This window comes from Coregonus clupeaformis, chromosome 30 (assembly GCF_020615455.1).
Source record: "Coregonus clupeaformis isolate EN_2021a chromosome 30, ASM2061545v1, whole genome shotgun sequence".
Lineage (NCBI taxonomy): Eukaryota > Metazoa > Chordata > Actinopteri > Salmoniformes > Salmonidae > Coregonus > Coregonus clupeaformis.
The window spans coordinates 8,686,020-8,705,950 of record NC_059221.1 but is presented as its reverse complement, the minus strand read 5'-3'; the positions used below and the strand labels follow the sequence as shown (position 1 = coordinate 8,705,950).

Genomic DNA, 19,931 nt, shown 5'->3' with positions numbered 1-19,931 from the left:
TATGGTAATATTTTTGTGTATACATTTTGATGCCATGATATGTTCCTTGTATTGATGTGTGTTATGGTACTGTGTTGTAATTTGAATGTAATATCCTAGGCATGTTAGTGCAGTATATTGAGATGTGTGATTTACAACAGTCAGAATGACACCCTCATTAAAATGAAAATGTAACCGGTAAAGAAGTATGCTTAGATAACCTATGCAAAAAAAATACATTTTTTACAGCGTTAGGCATAATGATTATGACTCTAGATTGTAGGAAAAAGCTGTTTCAGTTGTTTGGAAAAATTCTAAATTCTCCAACCACCCCTCCATCATCACATTACTTTGTGCCCCTTCTAAAATAATGGGTGCATGATGCTGGAATTAAACAAATGAGCAGAAGCTGTGTGAATTTAGGAAATAGACGGCTGGCTCAAATAGAAGCCTGTCTCTAAGCACCTGTTTTGTTCAGTGATTTTAAGCAAATAAACGCCCAGGCTATTAATTGAATTTTTACGGTATTGTCCTGCTGAAAGGTGAATTTGTCTCCCAGTGTCTTGGAAAGCAGACTGAACCAGGTTTTCCTCTAGGATTTTGCCTGTGCTTAGCTCCAGGGTTGGAAATTAGCACCTGCCACATGCAAAATGCGGGGAGATTGTCATTGGTGGGTAAGAACGTCTATTTCACCAGCCACATGGGCAGCTGGTCACACAGAGCATTTGGGAACAGTTTTAAAAAAATCTAAAGGGCACATGTAGAAGTTGTTTGAATTGACAAGAAAGGCTACTAAAGTGTGACTTTGTCCTTATGTTTCTTGGCCAGTTATATTGTTTTGTTCACACGCTAGATTGTTTTTCAATGTTTAAGTTTTCTGCAACTGTCGTCTGCTAGGAAGACATCAGTTGGAGATTTTTTTCATCACAGACAAGCAAGTGCCCAAGTTACCAAGGTAACTTCCTGTCCCTTAAAGGGACAGCTGAACATTTCTCACCTAATCATTGTGCTTGATTAAGCATGGATCATGCCTAAACTTTTATAAACTCTTTAGTAATTTTATTAAAACACTCAAATACTTTAATTTTTCTCCTATATTTATTTGTGTGCTTCTACATTTCTACTTAAGAGCATATCATGTACTCCTTGTAACCCATTTCAGCGTAGAGCCCTGAATTATAATAATAAATAAGCCATATCACTCAGTCAGGCAGGGTAGGCACTTTGTTCAGTTGTAGAACTGTTTATCTGTTTTTACTATTGTATCTACAGTTGAAGTTGGAAGTTAACATACACTTAGGTTGGAGTCATTAACTTGTTTTTACATCCACTCCACAAATTTCTTGTTAACAAAGTATAGTTTTGGCAAGTCGGTTAGGACATCTACTTTGTGCATGACACAAGTAATTTTTTCTTTACAGACAGATTATTTCACTTATAATTCACTATCACAATTCCAGTGGGTCAGAAGTTTACATACACTAAGCTGTCTCCTAGAGATGAATGTACTTTGGTGCGAAAAGTGCAAATCAATCCCAGAACAACAGCAAAGGACCTTGTGAAGATGCTGGTGGAAACTGGTACAAATGTGAAATGTCAGAACCAAGTTCTATTTTAGCGCTTGGCTACACAGATTGTGGTTGACGTGCGTGAGCAGTTTGGATGAAATGGTTGAATAACATGTATGTGTAAATGTTATTTTGCAATGCTAACGCTCGAAACGCAGGCAGTCTGGTCAGCATGTTAGGTGCCGATACGATATGTATTACGATTCGATGTTCCAAACATATTGCTCACTATACAGTATGTCTGCTGCAGAGAGACAAGAAGGAGCTTGAGATAAAAAATAAATAAATAAATAAAAATTACCCCTTTTTCGTGATATCCAATTGGTAGTTAGTCTTGTCCCATCGCTGCAACTCGCCTACGGACTCGAGAGGTGAAGTTCAAGAGCCATGTGTCCTCCGAAACACGACTCTGCCAATATGCACTGCTTCTTGACACACTGCTCGCTTAACCCGGAAGCCAGCCACACCAATGTGTCAGAGGAAACACTGTCCAGATGGCGTGGTCGCCACAAGGAGTCGCTAGACCGCGATGGGACAAGGAAGTCCAGGCCGGCCAAACCCTCCCCTAACCCGGACGACGCTGGGCCAATTGTGCGCCACCTCATGGGTCTCCCGGTCACAGCCGGCTGTGACACAGCCTGGGATCGAACCTGGGTCTGTAGTGACACCTCAAGCACTGCGGTGCAGTGCCTTAGACCACTGCGCCACTCAGGAGGCCTGAGAAAATGAGTTTTGATCAGTCATGGAAATAAAAGTGGTGAAAATATATTGGCTCACTATTGAAAAATAAAATAGGATAAAAAAATACGGGAGTCTTTTCTTTTTTTTAAATCGACACTTGGTTAAAATATCGATTTAAAATATAGTCCAAAATAATCTCTATGTAACTCACTTTTTCTCTCATGACTATCAGCAATGTGCTGCTCATTAGGCTATGTTTGTCTGTCTTTTGTGGTACAGAATGGAGATAAGGATGCAGGACCAATGCAGATTAAGTTCCTAAACAATGGCCACCAAATTTATGGGGCTCAAAGGGCTGAATCGGTGAATTTGTCCTCCACTGTCATCCTGTCTTTTCACAAAGCTAACAGGATGTGTCTCTGCTGATAGTTCTACTGGAACATAAAAGACAGTGGGCAAACTGGCAATAAACCTCCTGCGAGATGGTCGCCCAGACACACAGAGAAAGAGAGTGAACATGTTACACAATTAATTAGCGCAGATTAAGAGCTTTGCCAGAGCTTAATTGCAGCATGGGGTCAAGGGAGGCATAGCGACTGCTGCCGACTGAGGGCCATAAAAGAAACCTTAGACTTTCTAAATGCCCAAGCAACAGTGGGTGAACTTTCAACAGCGTCTCTCGCTCTCTCTGGGTCTAAAGTGTAGGATTTGGATTAACCTAATGCGCTCCCACTTTTCCCACGTCCCGTTTCCAAGCTATATTTTCGGTATAGCCAATTCTAGTCGATTGGGTATTTAGCTGAACTGTGTAAGGGTCATTGTTAGGCTCAAAGAAGGCATACATTAAAGGGCAGAAGCTCTTTTTTTTATTAGAACTTCAACTTTCTAACATGTTGTTGAGTCTAGCAATGTATTGCTGTGTCTGGGTTTATGCAAGTCGGTAAACCACTATTGATGTTTATCAATACCTTTTCAATGGCTCTGGATAAGATTGTCTGCTAAATGACTCAAATGTAATATATAGTTTCGGCCAAAGATATTGGCACCCTTGCACTTTTCTTAAATAATTCCCAATTTCTTCTAAAATAAGGTGAAATTGAAAACTTTTGGTCACCACACGTTGTTATTGGATTTTCAACATTACAGAACCAATTTTTGTTTACAATTTTAACTGAAAAATATGGACAAAATTATTGGCGTTCTGGAGCTAGTACTTGGTTGCACAGCCTTTGGCCAAGATAACTTACAGACAAATGCCTCGTGTAGCCATCAATGAGCTTGATGCACCTTTCTACTGACAATTTGTCCCACTTCTCAGCAGCAAAATGCTCTAATTCTTCAATATTTGAGGGGTGCCCTCCACCAACTGCTGCTTTCAGATCTCAACAGATTTTGGATCTGATTCAGACCTAGACTCTTTGCTGTCCACTCCAGAACTGAACCAGCATCTTTTTTAACCCTTCCTGGGTGCTTTTTGATGTGTGTTTGGGGTCGTTGTCCTGCTCGAAGGCCCACAACCTTCAATGGAGCCCCATTTTTAGACACTGGGTTGAACATTGGACAGCAAAACACCTGATAATCTGCTGATTTCATGCCTTGTGCATGTTCAAGCCCCCCCACTACCAGAGGCAGCAAACCAACACCACAACTTTATCAAACCAACTGCTGTTTTCAGCTCTCTCCATAGGTTATGGATGTGACTCAGATCTGGACTCTTCACTGGCCACTCCAGAACAATCCAGCAATCTTTGATTGTAGGCGGAGGATCTTTTTTAAAAATGGAATGCTAAATTTGGTTGTCAGTAAACACACCGCTAATCTGTATTGCCAAAGAACATTTCCCCCAAGATTTAGGATTTTTACTGTTGGTGGGTTTTTGAGAAGTTCAATCAGGCTTTATTTGTGTCTCCTTCAGCAGTGGGATCTTCCTATGTTTACCAATGCCCAAATGAAGTGTTCAAAGAAAAGAACACCATCCCTACAATCAATTATGGGGGAGGTTCGATTATGCTGGGGGGTTGCTTTGCTGCATCTGGTACTGGGAGCCTTGGCATGTGTGCAAGACATAATGAAATAAGCAGATTATTAAGGTGTTTTGGAGTGCAATTTACAACCCAGTGTCCAAACACTGTGTCTCTGAAGGTTGTGGGTCTTCCATTACATTTACATCATTTAGCAGACACTCTTATCCAGAGCGACAACAGTTAGTGAGTGCATACATGATTTTATTTTATTGTATTTTTTATATATTATATTTTTTTCATACTGGCCCCCCGTGGGAATCGAACCCACAACCCTGGCATTGCAAACGCCATGCTCTACCAACTGAGGTACATCCCTGCCGGCCATTCCCTCCCCTACCCTGGACCAATTGTGCGCCGCCCCATGGGTCTCCCTGTCGCGGCCGGCTACGACAGGGCCTGGATTCAAACCAGGATCTCTAATGGCACAGCTAGCACTGCAATGCAGTGCCTTAGACCACTGCGCCAGTAGGACAACAACCCCAAAATGCTGGATTGTTCTGCAGTGGCCAGTGAAGAGTCCAGATCTGAGTCACATCCATAACCTATGGCGAGAGCTGAAAACAGCAGTTGGTGGAGGGCACCCCTCAAACATTGAATTAGAGCAGTTTACTGCTGAAGACTGGTCCAAATTGCAAGAAGAACATTGCAGCAAGCTCATTGATTGCTACAAGAAGCGTTTGTTGGCACTTATCTTGGCCAAAGGCTGTGCAATCAAATACTAGGAGGATGGGATCCACCCGACTATATTTTGGGTTCCTGGATCCTTTCACAGCATTATATGGCTGCGTTGAGACAATGACTTATCAATGACCCAATCTCAGTTAATCCCTAGCATTGTGTCGCTGAGTTGTCAAAATGCTTCAGCAAATGTACATTATACCAGGGGTGTTGGTAGACACAATGTAAGTAACCTAATTGATGTCCCTCTAACTGCCCTGAATGCCTCTGCTGATCCTACAGCTATTGTATGCATTAATCATGTGCCTATGAACCAGCGTTATACTGTTAGCACTGAGGCCGTGTGCCCAAGTAGGAAGTCCACTGTGTGCAGCTCACCCTGCACTAACATAAATTAACATGAAAACAATCAAGCATCCCAGAAAAGTGCTAAAAATAGCCCACGTTAACATATGTAGCTTAAGAAACAAGGTTCATGAAATCAATAACTTGCTAGTAACAGATGACATTCATATTCTGACTATCTCTGAAACTCACTTAGATACCTTTTGATACAGTGGTAGCAATACATGGTCATAACATCTACAGAAAAGGCCGAAATGCCAATGGTGGAGGTGTTGCGGTTTATATTCAGAACCACATTCCTGTAAAGCTTAGTGAGGATCTCATGTTAAATACTGTTGAAGTAATATGACTACAGGTTCATCTGCCTCACCTAAAGCCCATTATTGTGGGAAGCTGCTATAGACCACTAAGTGCTAAAAGTCATTATCTGGATAACGTGTGAAATACTATCAACAGAGGTATGTTTTTTGGGTGATTTTTAAATATTGACTGGCTTTCATCAAGCTGACCACTCAAGAAAAAGCTTCAAACTGTAACCAGTGCCTGCAACATGATTCAGGTTATCAGTCAACCTACCAGGATAGTTACAAAAGGCACAGGAATGAAATCAACATGTATTGATCACATCTTTGCTAATGCTGCAGAAATTTGCTTCAAATCAGTATCCAAATCCATAGAATGTAGTGATCACAATATAGTAGCCATATCTAGGAAAACCAAAGTTCCAAAGGCTGGGCCTAATATAGTGTATAAGAGGTCATACAATACATTTTGTAGTGATTCCTGTGTTGTTGATGTAAATAATATTTGTTGGTCTGTGGTGTGTAATGAGGAGCAACCAGACGCTGCACTTGACACATTTTATGAAATTGCTTACTCAAGTTACTAATAAGCATACACCCATTAAAAAAATAACTGTAAAAACAGTTAAATCCCCGTGGATTGATGATAAATTGTATGGTTGAGCGGGATGAGGCAAAAGGAATGGCAAATAAGTATGGCTGCACAACTGATTTGGCAAACGTACTGCAAATTGAGAAATCATGTGACTAAACTGAATAAAAATAAACTATACTATGAAACAAAGATAAATGATATAAAGAATGATAGTAAAAAGCTTTGGAGCACCTTTAAATTACATTTTGGGCAAAAAGGCAAACTCTGCTCCATCATTCATTCAATCAGATGGCTCATTCATCACAAAACCCAGTGATAATTTGTTCATTGGCAAGACTAGCAACCTTAGGCATGACATGCCAGCAACAAATGCTGTCTACACATCCAAGTATAACTGATTAAAAATTATGATAGACAAGCATTTATAATTTTGAATTGCGTAAAGTTAGTGTGGAAGAGGTGAAAAAAGTATTGTCTATCAACAATGGCAAGCCACAGGGGTCTGACAATTTGAATGGAAAATTACTGAGGATAATAGCGGACTATATATTTGCCTCCTATTTGCCATATCTTCAATCACTAAGCTAAGGACCCTGGGACTAAACACCTCCCTCTGCAACTGGATCATGGACTTCCTGACGGGCCACCGCCCCCAGGTGGTAAGGGTAGGTAATAACACATCCGCCACGCTGAGCCTCAACCCTGCCCCTCAGGGGTGTGTGCTCAGTCCCCTCCTGTACTCCCTGTTCACTCATGACTTCATGTCCAGGCATGACTCCAACACCATCATTAAGTTTGCCGATGACACAAAAGTGGTAGGCCAGATCACCGACAATGACGAGACAGCCTATAGGGAGGAGGTCATAGACCTGGCCGTGTGGTGCCAGGACAACAACCTCTCCCTCAACGTGATCAAGACAAAGGAGATGTTTGTGGACTACAGGGAAAATAAGAGGACCGAGCACGCCCCCATTCTCATCGACAGGGCTGTAGTGGAGCAGGTTGAGAGCTTCAAGTTCCTTGGTGTCCACATCACCAACAAACTAACATGGTCCAAGCACACCAAGACAGTCGTGAAGAGGGCAAGACAAAACCTATTCCCCCTAAGGAGACTGAAAAGATTTGGCATGGGTCCTCAGATCCTCAAAAGGTTCTTCAGCTGTACCAGAGAGCATCCTGACTGGGTGCATCACTGCATGTCATGGCAACTGCTCGGCCACCCTAGTCATAGACTTCTCTCTGCTACGAGCACGGCAAGCGGTACCGGAGTGCCAAGTCTAGGTCCAAGAAGCTTCTAAACAGCTTCTACTCCCAAGCCATAGGACTCCTGAACATCTAATCAAATGGCTACCCAGACTATTTGCATTGCTCCCCCCCTTTTACGCTGCTGCTACTCTGTTTATTATCTATGCATAGTCACTTTAATAACTCTACCTACATGTACAGTTGAAGTCGTAAGTTTACCTACACCTTAGCCAAATACATTTAAACTCAGTTTAAGCCATTTTTCCAGAACTTTGGCAGTATGCTTGGGGTCATTGTCAATTTTTGGAAGACCCATTTGCGACCAAGCTTTAACTTCCTGACTGATGTCTTGATGTTGCTTCAATGTATCCACATAATTTTCCTTCCTCATGATGCCATCTATTTTGTGAAGTGCACCCCCACAGCATGATGCTGCCACCCCCGTGCTTCACTGTCGGGATGGTGTTCTTCAGCTTGCAAGCCACCCCCTTTTTCCTCCAAACATAACGATGGTCATTATGGCCAAACAGTTCTATTTTTGTTTAATCAGATCAGAGGAAATGTGTCCAAAAAGTACAATATTTGTCCCCATGTGCAGTTGCAAACCGTAGTCTGGCTTTTTTATGGTGGTTTTGGAGCAGTGGCTTCTTCCTTGCTGAGTGGCCTTTCAGGTTATGTCGATTATAGGACTCGTTTTACGGTGGATATAGATACTTTTGTACCTGTTTCCTCCAGCATCTTCACAAGGTCCTTTGCTGTTGTTCTGGGATTGATTTGCACTTTTCACACCAAAGTACGTTCATCTCTAGGAGACAGAACGCGTCTCCTTCCTGAGCGGTATGACTGCTGCGTCCCATGGTGTTTATACTTGCGTACTATTGTTTATACAGATGAACGTGGTACCTTCAGGCGTTTGGAAATTGCTCCCAAGGATGAACCAGACTTGTGGAGGTCTACAATTCTTTTTCTGAGGTCTTGGCTGATTTTCTTTTGATTTTCCCATGATGTCAAGCAAAGAGGCACTGACTTTGAAGGTAGGCCTTGAAATACATCCACAGGTACACCTCCAATTGACTCAAATAATGTCAATTAGCCTATCATGACATCATTTTCTGGAATATTCCGGCACAGTCAACTTAGTGTATGTAAGACAGGTTAGACAGGTAACTCTTTATCCACAATATAGCAGGAGATGTAAAGCCATAACATCATTTTCTGGAATTGTCCAAGCTGTTTAAAGGCACAGTCAACTCAGTATATGTAAACTTCTGACCCACTGGAATTGTGATACAGTGAAATAATCTGTCTGTAAACAATTTTTGGAAAAATTACGTGTCATGCACAAAGTAGATGTCCTAACCGACATGCCAAAACTATAGTTTGTTAACAAGACAATTGTGGAGTGGTTGAAAAACGAGTTTTAATGACTCCAACCAAGTGTATGTAAACTTCTGACTTCAACTGTACATATTACCTCCATTACCTCGACTAACCGGTTCCCCCGCACATTGACTCTGTACCGGTACCTCATGTACACTGCTCAAAAAAATAAAGGGAACACTTAAACAACACAATGTAACTCCAAGTCAATCACACTTCTGTGAAATCAAACTGTCCACTTAGGAAGCAACACTGATTGACAATAAATGTCACATGCTGTTGTGCAAATGGAATAGACAACAGGTGGAAATTATAGGCAATTAGCAAGACACCCCCAATAAAGGACTGGTTTTGCAGGTGGTGACCACAGACCACTTCTCAGTTCCTATGCTTCCTGGCTGATGTTTTGGTCACTTTTGAATGCTGGCGGTGCTTTCACTCTAGTGATAGCATGAGACGGAGTCTACAACCCACACAAGTGGCTCAGGTAGTGCAGCTCATCCAGGATGGCACATCAATGCGAGCTGTGGCAAGAAGGTTTGCTGTGTCTTTCAGCGTAGTGTCCAGAGCATGGAGGCGCTACATCAGGAGATGTGGAGGAGGCCGTAGGAGGGCAACAACCCAGCAGCAGGACTGCTACCTCCGCCTTTGTGCAAGGAGGAGCAGGAGGAGCACTGCCAGAGCCCTGCAAAATGACCTCCAGCAGGCCACAAATGTGCATGTGTCTGCTCAAATGGTCAGAAACAGACTCCATGAGGGTGGTATGAGGGCCCGACGTCCACAGGTGGGGTTTGTGCTTACAGCCCAACACCGTGCAGGACATTTGGCATTTGCCAGAGCACACCAAGATTGGTAAATTCGCCACTGGCGCCCTGTGCTCTTCACAGATCAAAGCAGGTTCACACTGAGCACGTGACAGACGTGACAGAGTCTGGAGACGCCGTGGAGAACGTTCTGCTGCCTGCAACATCCTCCAGCATGACCGGTTTGGCGGTGGGTCAGTCATGGTGTGGGGTGGCATTTATTTGGGGGGCCGCACAGCCCTCCATGTGCTCGCCTGAGGTAGCCTGACTGCCATTAGGTACCGAGATGAGATCCTCAGACCCCTTGTGAGACCATATGCTGGTGCGGTTGGCCCTGGGTTCCTCCTAATGCAAGACAATGCTAGACCTCATGTGGCTGGAGTGTGTCAGCAGTTCCTGCAAGAGGAAGGCATTGATGCTATGGACTGGCCCGCCGTTCCCCAGACCTGAATCCAATTGAGCACATCTGGGACATCATGTCTCGCTCCATCCACCAACGCCACGTTGCACCACAGACTGTCCAGGAGTTGGCGGATGCTTTAGTCCAGGTCTGGGAGGAGATCCCTCAGGAGACCATCCGCCACCTTATCAGGAGCATGCCCAGGCGTTGTAGGGAGGTCATACAGGCACGTGGAGGCCACACACACTACTGAGCCTCATTTTGACTTGTTTTAAGGACATTACATCAGTTGGATCAGCCTGTAGTGTGGTTTTCCACCTTAATTTTGAGGGTGACTCCAAATCCAGACCTCCATGGGTTGATAAATTTGATTTCCATTGATAACTTTTGTGTGATTTTGTTGTCAGCACATTCAACTATGTAAAGAAAAAAGTATTTAATAAGATTATTTCATTCATTCAGATCTAGGATGTGTTATTTTAGCGTTCCCTTATTTTTTTTGAGCAGTTTATATAACCTCGCTATTGTTATTTTTACTGCTGTTCTTTAATTATTTGTAACTTTTAATTCGTATTTTATATTATATCTTTTTGATTTTTTGGGGGGGTATTCTTTCTTAACTGCATTGTTGGTTAAGGGCTTGTAAGTAAGCATTTCACTGTAAGGTCTACACCTGTTGTATTCGGCGCATGTGACATACAATTTGATTTGATACTAGAAAGCGTGTGCCCTCAGGCCTGGAGGGAAGCAAAAGTAATTCCGCTACCCAAGAATAGTAAAGACCCCTTTTACTTGCTCAAATAGCCAACCAATCAGCCTGTTACCAACTCTTAGTAAACTTTTGGACCAGATACAATGCTATACAATAGACTTTCAGCACACTTATAGGGAAGGACATTAACCAAGCATGGCACTTTCACAAATTACTGATTGGTTGAGAGAAATTGATCATAAAAGATTGTGGGAGCTGTTTTGTTAGACTTCAGTGCGGCTTTTGACATTATCGATCATAGTCTGCTGCTGGAAAAACATATGTGTTATGGCTTTACACCCCCTGCTATATTGTGGATAAAGAGTTACCTGTTTAACAGAACACAGAGGGTGTTTTTTAATGGAAGCCTCTCCAACATAATCCAGGTAGAATCAGGAATTCCCCAGGGCAGTTGTCAAGAACCTTTTTTTTTTCTATATCTTTACTAATGACATGCCAAAGCCAGTGTGTCTATGTATGCGGATGACTCAACACTATACACGTCAGCTACTACAGCGAGTGAAATCACTGCAACCCTTAACCAAAGAGCTGCAGTTTCAGAATGGGTGGCAAGGAATAAGTTAGTTCTAAATATTTCAAAAACTAAAAGCATTGTATTTGGGACAAATAATTCACTAAACCTCAACTAAATCTTGTAATAAATAATGTGGAAATTTAGCAAGTTGAGGTGACTAATCTGCTTGGAGTACTCCTGGATTGTAAAACTGACATGGTTAAAACATGTTGATACAGCAGTAGCTAAGATGGGGAGAAGTCTGTCCATAATAAAGCTCTTCTCTGCCTTTTTAACAACACTATCAACAAGGCAGGTCCTACAGGCCCTAGTTTTGTCGCACCTGGACTACTGTTCAGTCGTGTGGTCAGGTGCCAAAAAGAGGGACCTCGAAAAATTACAATTGGCTCAGAACAGGGCAGCACAGCTGGCCCTTAAATGTAAACAAAGAGCTGACATGAAATATCTCATGGCTCAAAGTAGAGGAGAGATTGACTTAATCACTACCTGTTTTTGTAAGAACTGTTGACATGCTGAATGCACTGAGCTGTCTGTTTTTAAAATACTAGCACACAGCTCGGACACCCATGCATACCCCACAAGACATGCCACCAGAGGTCTCTTCACAATCCCCAGTCCAGAACAGACTGTGGGAGGCGCACAGTACTACGTAGAGCCATGTCTACATGGAACTCTATTCCACATCAGGTAACTGATGCAAGCAGAATCAGATTTAAAAAACGGATAAAAATACACCTTATTGAACAGCGGGGAATATGAAGAGAGGCACACAGCCACAGACACGCTTACAGATACACATAAGACACGCACTCTACACACACGTACACATGGATTTGTGATAGTAGAGTAGTGGCCTGTGTTGTAAAAGGTTTTATGAAATGTAATGTCATGTCATATTTTAAATTGTATGTAACTGCCTTAATGTTGTTGGACCCCAGGAATTGTAATGGGGATCCTTAATAAATACAAATACTAACTCCAGGGTGCCAATAATGTTGTCCATTCCAAAAAAAATAGAAACTTAAGGTTACAAAAATAAGATTGGTTCTGATATGTTGAAAATCAATTAACAAAGTGTGAAGACAAAGTTTTATTTTATTTTTTATTCATCTTATTTGAGAAGAAATAGGGAATGATTTACGAAAAGTACACAGGTGTGAATATATTTGGCCGCAACTGTACCTGTTGAGACTGAGGGTGCAGGCCACAGCAAGCTAGAAAACCGAAATAGTAGCACCTAAATAATTGACTGTCAAAAATGTAAGTGATTTTTTTCATTAGCATGAAAATATATAAAGCAATCTTTCTCGCACAGATCAACCTGGTGTGTGAGAAATAATGATAAGATTGGCCTTAACACTTAACATGGGAGAAGGGTGTGTCTTGTACACTGTACATCTAGTAATAGTGGAGGCAATTTCAAGTTGACTAATTGCATACAAACATGACAGCTTGAAAAAAGTTGTTTTGTTGGGTGTGTGCGTTTTTGTGGGACGGGGTATAATCTGTTGTCGCACTTTGTATTTCTACCCTTGCACAAGGACAAGCCCTTTGTTGAAATCTACACCTGTACTCCAAAAGCACTTCCTTTATAGGAGTCTGTAGGGGCTAGAACTCAGTAGTCCCCCTTGTCATGAGGCATCTCATAAGAGCACATAGACATCTTGGTGCAATTTCTATCCAGTAGTATTTGAGGGGGGGTTGCGTGAATGTTAGCAAATAAGTGTCAGCCCCTTTCCATGAACATATGATGTTCTCCCTCTCCAGACCCCAGGATGCAGGAGAGCTCCGTCCCACTTTAGTTACACTCCTGAATAATGCAGCCGTCGGCCCACTTCCTGATGACAGAACTGCAGATTAGCTCCCTTTCCTGTGGTGAAATATTTAAGGGGTGCTTGTTTTGACCTGGAACATCACCCCAATTGCACCCCAAGGATGCCCTGTTGGTCACACCTACTGTTTGGGGTTTTGTCACGTTTTTTAGACACAAAACAAAGGAGCATAAGGTGTTACGTTTTGGATCCAGGAAATGCCTACATTGTCATATATATTAGTAGGAACCTTGACTCGGTTGAGTAAGTTGTTGGCTTGGGTTCTAACTATGCTGTCTCTGTTCGGTGAGGTGAAACGGGGTGGAGTTGTTTGGTTTGAGGGGAGACACCCCTCCTTTACCCCTCCCCTTCTTACCCACTCTCCCTGTCCCTCCTCCCTCCCTCCATTTCTGGCCTGTCACCACACTGCTGCCTGGTTAACCCCGGGGTAGTGAGGAGCAGAACCAGCGGGACGGTAAACCTCTTAGGGGACTCATTGCCTGCTTGTCAGTCAGTGTCCAAATAAAGCAAGGCCTTATGGGATTTAGAGGGGAAGCACTTGTTCACTCCTTGACCTCCCGCAAGTGTGGGCATTGTCATTGGATGGTCTTTCCCAGGGGAGGAGGGACAAATTATTCTGCACTACCCCGTTGGCCTTTGGGGAACGGGGAGAACAGGGAGGGCGGAGTTTGGCTCTAGGGGGTGGAGTTGGCTCAATCTGCTAATCAGAATACCTCCCCCAGTCATGGTGATTTGGACTGGAGCCTCATGGAAAGGCTACTTAGGGTTGCAACTTGGACCAAGCTCATTCCGAGGGTGTTATGAAGTTATTGTTGACCTGTCAGTGATTTAGATTAGTTTGGGTATTCAAAAAAAAAAACTAGAATAGCATTACTGCCCAAGTGTAGGCAACCGGATACATGTTTATACATTCTTCTTGTCTCACCCAAAGTAGGTATGTTGCCCAAGATTCACAATGTAATTTTACATGGTAATTCATTCAATAAAGTTGAATACAGGTCTGTTAATCCTCTTTTAGCGTTGTCAATTCCCAAACAAAGAATGGTGCCACACCCCTCTACCTGGCCTGCCAGGAGGGTCACCTGGAGGTCGTCCAATACCTGGTGAAGGACTGCGGGGCGGAGCCGAGCATCAGAGCCAATGACGGGATGACACCTCTGCATGCTGCCGCCCAAATGGGCCATAACACTGTCATAGTCTGGCTGGTAGGTAAATTGTCCTGATTCATACTGTCTGTTTTTGTCATTTCTTCTACTGTATTTGTTGTACTATTGTATAGTGTATTTGGGTCCTAGACAACCGTTAAATAAATCCACTGTGGGTGTACATAGGGCTGTTGCGGTGACCGTATTACCGCCACACTGGCAGTCATGAGTCATGACCGCAGTCAAAATCCACGTGACCGTTGAGTCATGGTAATCTCCTTTTATGCACTCTGGACATGCGTTGGTAGTACCCAACTCACTAACGACCATCTGGTCGCTAATGACCTGGTACTCCGTGCTCTGTTGTCCCTCTAACCACTCTGACATCATTGCAAATGCAATCGAAAATCACATCAAACATTTATCATCAAAACAGCATCATGCTTTTAAAACTCACCTCACTGTGATTGATCAATTTGAAGAAAGAAGTTCAACAACAGGTTGAAACTGAGTGGAAAACATGGTCCTTGTGGATGTTGTTTCAAAGCCTAAGACAACAAAATGGACTGCTTTCTAAGGTGATGATTAATTCAAAACACTATATGCATATTAGAGTTTATGCATACGCATAGGCCTATATATGAGCCGAAGCCTGAAAAAAATATTACAAAAATATGGAATTAAAATAATTATAGTGGCGTTATACAATACATAGCCTACGCATGGCAGAAAACATGAAATTATATTTTAAGATAATTGGTCTAGGCTATACTCCAAAATTAAACAAATTCTAGCAGTCGCCTTTGAGTGTGGACTGTTATTATGCAACCTGTATGGACTGGTTACCTTATGCTACGCTCCAAACGTTCTATTCATGAGTCTGGGAGAGAACTTATAGGCCTAGGCGATGCTGTTGGTTCATTGATTGAGCAGCGCGGCATACTCAGTTAGCCTACCATTATAGTGAATTTGATTTTGAATTGCCTAGTAATAGTGATTTTATTTATATTTTCATAATTAATAGGCTGACACATTACCTTTTTAGCTACATAATATCTCACCACCAAGCCAAAAAAAGTAGATTAAGATGACGTCTAATGGATACATAACATCAGAGAGGAAGAGGCGAAGCGAGAGGATTTACTCCACCGAAAACCTGTCCGCTTGAGACCAGCTCTTTATTTGTATGGAGGTCTGAGAGAGTGTTGAATTACGTGAGTCTTATTTGATCGAATAGAAGTTCCGTAATGTTTATTCTGTTACAAATGTAGTGATATAAGTGGATTCACATGGCATTCCGGCAACTTTGAGAAAAATGAATTTGTTGTGCCTGTTGTTCACACACGCATCTGCCCTCTCATTGGCTAGAGTGGTCCCACCTGATCTCACTTGCCTTCACTCATTGAGGACATGTATTTCCATAGTTAGAGTGGTCACTTGGCTATCTTGTCAATATAATATATAATCTTTGATAACACAGTTTGAGCTACTTCAGGAAGTGACCTTGCAGTCTAGCTCAGTGCTGCCCCCTCTCATTGAGGATCTCAAGTTGAAGGCTGACCAGGCTACTGCAGGCTGCCATTAGCAACTAAAATGTATCCTTAACTTCTTCTGTGTGCGACTTTAAAGATAATCAGTTCAAGGACATACAGTTAGTCGGAGGTTTACATACACCTTAGCCAAATACATTTAAACTCAGTTTTTCACAATTCCTGAGATTTAATCCTAGTCAAAATTCCCTGTCTTAGGTCAGTTAGGATCACCACTTTATTTTAAGAATGTGAAATGTCAAAATAATAGTAGAGTGATTTATTTCATCACATTCCCAGTGTTTCAGAAGTTTACATACTCTCAATTAGTATTTGGTAGCATTGCCTTTAAATTGTATAACTTGGGTCAAATGTTTCAGGTAGCCTTCCACAAGCTTCCCACAATAAGTTGGGTGAATTTTGGCCCATTCCTCCTGACAGAGCTGGTGTAACTGAGTCAGGTTTGAAGGCCTCCTTGCTCACACACACTTTTTCAGTTCTGACCACACATTTTCTATAGGATTGAGGTCAGGGCGCTGTGATGGCCACTCCAATACCTTGACTTTGTTGTCCTTAAGCGATTTTGCCACAACTTTGGAAGTATGCTTGGGGTCATTGTCCATTTGGAAGACCCATTTGCGACCAAGCTTTAACTTCCTGACTGATGTCTTGATGTTGCTTCAATATATCCACATAATTTTCCTTCCTCATGATGCCATCTATTTTGTGAAGTGCGCCAGTCCCTCCTGCAGCAAAGCAGCCCCACAGCATGATGCTGCCACCCCCGTGCTTCACGGTTGGGATGGTGTTCTTCGGCTTGCAAGCGACCCCCTTTTTCCTCCAAACATAACGATGGTCATTATGGCCAAACAGTTCTATTTTTGTTTCATCAGACCAGAGGACATTTGTCCAAAAAGTACGATCTTTGTCCCCATGTGCATTTGCAAACCGTAGTCTGGCTTTTTTATGGCGGTTTTGGAGCTGTGGCTTCTTCCTTGCTGAGCGGCCTTTCAGGTTATGTCGATATAGGACTCATTTTACTGTGGATATAGATACATTTGTACATGTTTCCTCCAGCATCTTCACAAGGTCCTTTGCTGTTGTTCTGGGATTGATTTGCACTTTGCACACCAAAGTATGTTCATGTCTAGGAGACGGAATACGTCTCCTTCCTGAGCGGTATGACGGCTGCGTGGTCCCGTGGTGTTTATACTTGCGTACTATTGTTTGTACAGATGAACGTGGTACCTTCAGGCGTTTTGAAATTGCTCCGAAGGATGAACCAGACTTGTGGAGGTAAAAAAAAAATATTCTCAGGTCTTTGCTGATTTCTTTTGATTTTCTCATGATGTCAAGCAAAGAGGCACTGAGTTTGAAGGTAGGCCTTGAAATACATCCACAGGTACACCTCCAATTGACTCAAACAATGTCAATTAGCCTATCAGAAGCTTCTAAAGCCATGACATCATTTTCTGGAATTGTCCAAGCTGTTTAAAGGCACAGTCAACTTAGTGTATGTAAACTTCTGACCCACTGGAATTGTGATACAGTGAAATAATCTGTCTGTAAAGAGTTGTTGGAAAAATTACTTGTCATGCACAAAGTAGATGTCCTATCCGACTTGCCAAAACTATAGTTTGTTAACAAGAAATGTGTGGAGTGGTTAAAAAACGGGTTTTATTGACTCCAACATAAGTGTATGTAAACTTCCGACTTTAACTGTACATCTGGTGTCATTTTTATGGATACAGTATATACAAAGAACTATCAAAAGAAAACAGGTCAAATGAAACAAAGTGCAGCTAGTTTGCGGTCTTTCCAGCTTCAGTTTGAAGTGATTGTGTTAGCTGTGTTGTTGGCTAGTTCCTCTGAACATCAGTGTCCTGACGAGAGAGCACATTTTCTTCGCCAGGTGAAATTGCACCTCGACAACACCCATGCCAATATATCCTCCAAACACTGGCTTCTCTGTCATTATCACGTAATTGTATAAAACATTCACCTGACATTGCAAGAACATTCCCAGAAAACATTTTGTCTGTTCTTAAAGGTTCTAAGAATGTTTCATTAGGTTGTGGGAACAGTCTGGTAGGAACATTGTGGGGACATCACAAAAGATATGTTCCCAAAACACAAAAACTGTCCAGTTGTGCGGATGATTTATACAATGTTTCTTTCTGTGCAAAAAAACATTTACCTGATATTACAAGAAAATTCCCTGAACAAATGTTTTATGTTCTTAAATTTTTTTTTATAGCATAGCCTACTCTACATTCTACTGTATTCGATCGCACACAGCAAACCATCACGTGATTTCGCATTACAGACCAAAAAGTCTTGCAGGTCTACGTAAATCCATGACTCTTGCAATTAACATGTGACTCACATAGACCGACACATAATAAACCATAGGCCTATAGCTTAATTAATAGACTATGAGACTAGAACATAATGCCCTGATATGACCATAATAATCGCAATAGTTTCAAGTTTTAATGTCACATGCACAAGTACAGTGAAATGCCTTTCTTGCAAACTCTAAACCTAACCATGCAATAATCAATAACAATGTATTACTAGAAAAATGAAATGCACAATAAAGTAAACATACTATATACAGGAAATATTTTTCAAAATCAGTTCCAGTATCATATTTACAATGTGCAGGGATAGTGGAGTGATGGAGGTAGATATGTATAGGGGTAAGGGGACAAGGCAACAGGATATAAGATGAAGAGTAGCAGCAGCTTGTATATGAGTGGGTGTGCGGGTGTGTAGAGTCAGTGCATTCGGAAAGTATTCAGACCCATTAACTTTTTTCACATTTTGTTACGTTACAGCCTTATTCTGAAATGGATTCTATTATTTTTTTCCTCATTTCCTCACACACAATACCCCATAATGACAAAGTGAAAACAGGTTTGAAGAAATGTTTGCAAATGTATTAAAAATGAAAAACAGTTACCTTATTTACAAAAGTATTCAGGCCCTTTGCTATGAGACTCGAAATTGAGCTCAGGTGCATCCTGTTTCCATTGATCATCCTTGATGTTTCTACAACTTGATTGGAGTCCACCTGTGGTAAATTCAATTGATTGGACATGATTTGTCACTGACAACCTCCCTGTAGGCTGACTCATCATGTTGTCAGCGAACTTGATGATGGTGTTGGAGTCATGCGTGGCCACGCAGTCTTGGGTGAACAGGGAGTACAGTAGGGGACTAAGCACACACACCTGTGGGGCCCCTGTGTTAAGGGTCAGCGTGGTGGAGGTGATGTTGTCTACCCTCACCACCTGGGATTGGCCTGTCAGGAAGTCCAGAGTCCAGTTGTAGATGCAGGTGTTCACACCAGAGTCCTAAGCTTGGTGACGAGCTTCGAGGGGACAATGGTGTTGAACGCTGAGCTGTATTCAATGAACATCATTCTCACATAGGTATTCCCCTTATCTAGGTCGGTGAGGGCAGTGTGAAGAGCAATTGAGATTGTCCTATATGGATCTGTTGCGGTGGTATGCAAATCTTAGGAACAGGAATGATTGTGGTCATCTTAAAACGTGGGGATTACAAACTGGGACAAGAACAGTTTGAATATTACTGTGAATATGGCGTCACTCCCTGCTCGATGTTATGAAAGCGTGCATAAACTGCATTGAGTTCGTCTGGTAGAGAGGCATCGTTGGGCAGATCACGGTTGGGTCTTCATTTATAATCCGTAATGGACTGTAGCCCCTGCCGCATGCGGTGAGTGTCGGAGCCTGTGTAATATGATTCCACCTTATTCCTATATTGTCCTTTTGCTCGTTTGATGACTCTGCGGAGGTCATAGCGGGACTTCTCGTACTTATTCCTGTCCTCGGCCGTAGCATCAGTGTTGTCGACGGATGAGGGAGGGCGTTGTATGCTTGCTTGTGGGTAGAATAGCAGTGGTCTAGGACTTTATTGCCCCTAGTGGCGTTGGAAACATTGATGGAAGTTGGGCATCACGTGTCTTAGTGACATCGAATTAAAATCGCTGGCAACCAGAAAGGCAGCCTCTGGGTGTAGGTTTTCCTGCGTGTTTATATCCTTGTACAGTTGAGGACCTTTGAGGCGTATTTTTTCTCAAACTAGACACTCTTGTATGAGATCTTCAGCTT

General features: G+C 42.3%; 1 protein-coding gene across 1 annotated transcript in view; it reads left to right on the top strand.

Annotated features, from left to right (window-relative positions):
* Positions 1 to 19,931, top strand: part of LOC121546000 (espin-like) — a 121,335-nt gene that overhangs the window by 29,698 nt on the left and 71,706 nt on the right. Inside the window, exon 3 of the mRNA XM_041856957.2 lies at positions 14,137 to 14,323. Coding sequence (XP_041712891.2) covers positions 14,137 to 14,323 — 187 coding nt within the window. The remainder of the gene's footprint in view (positions 1 to 14,136; positions 14,324 to 19,931) is intronic.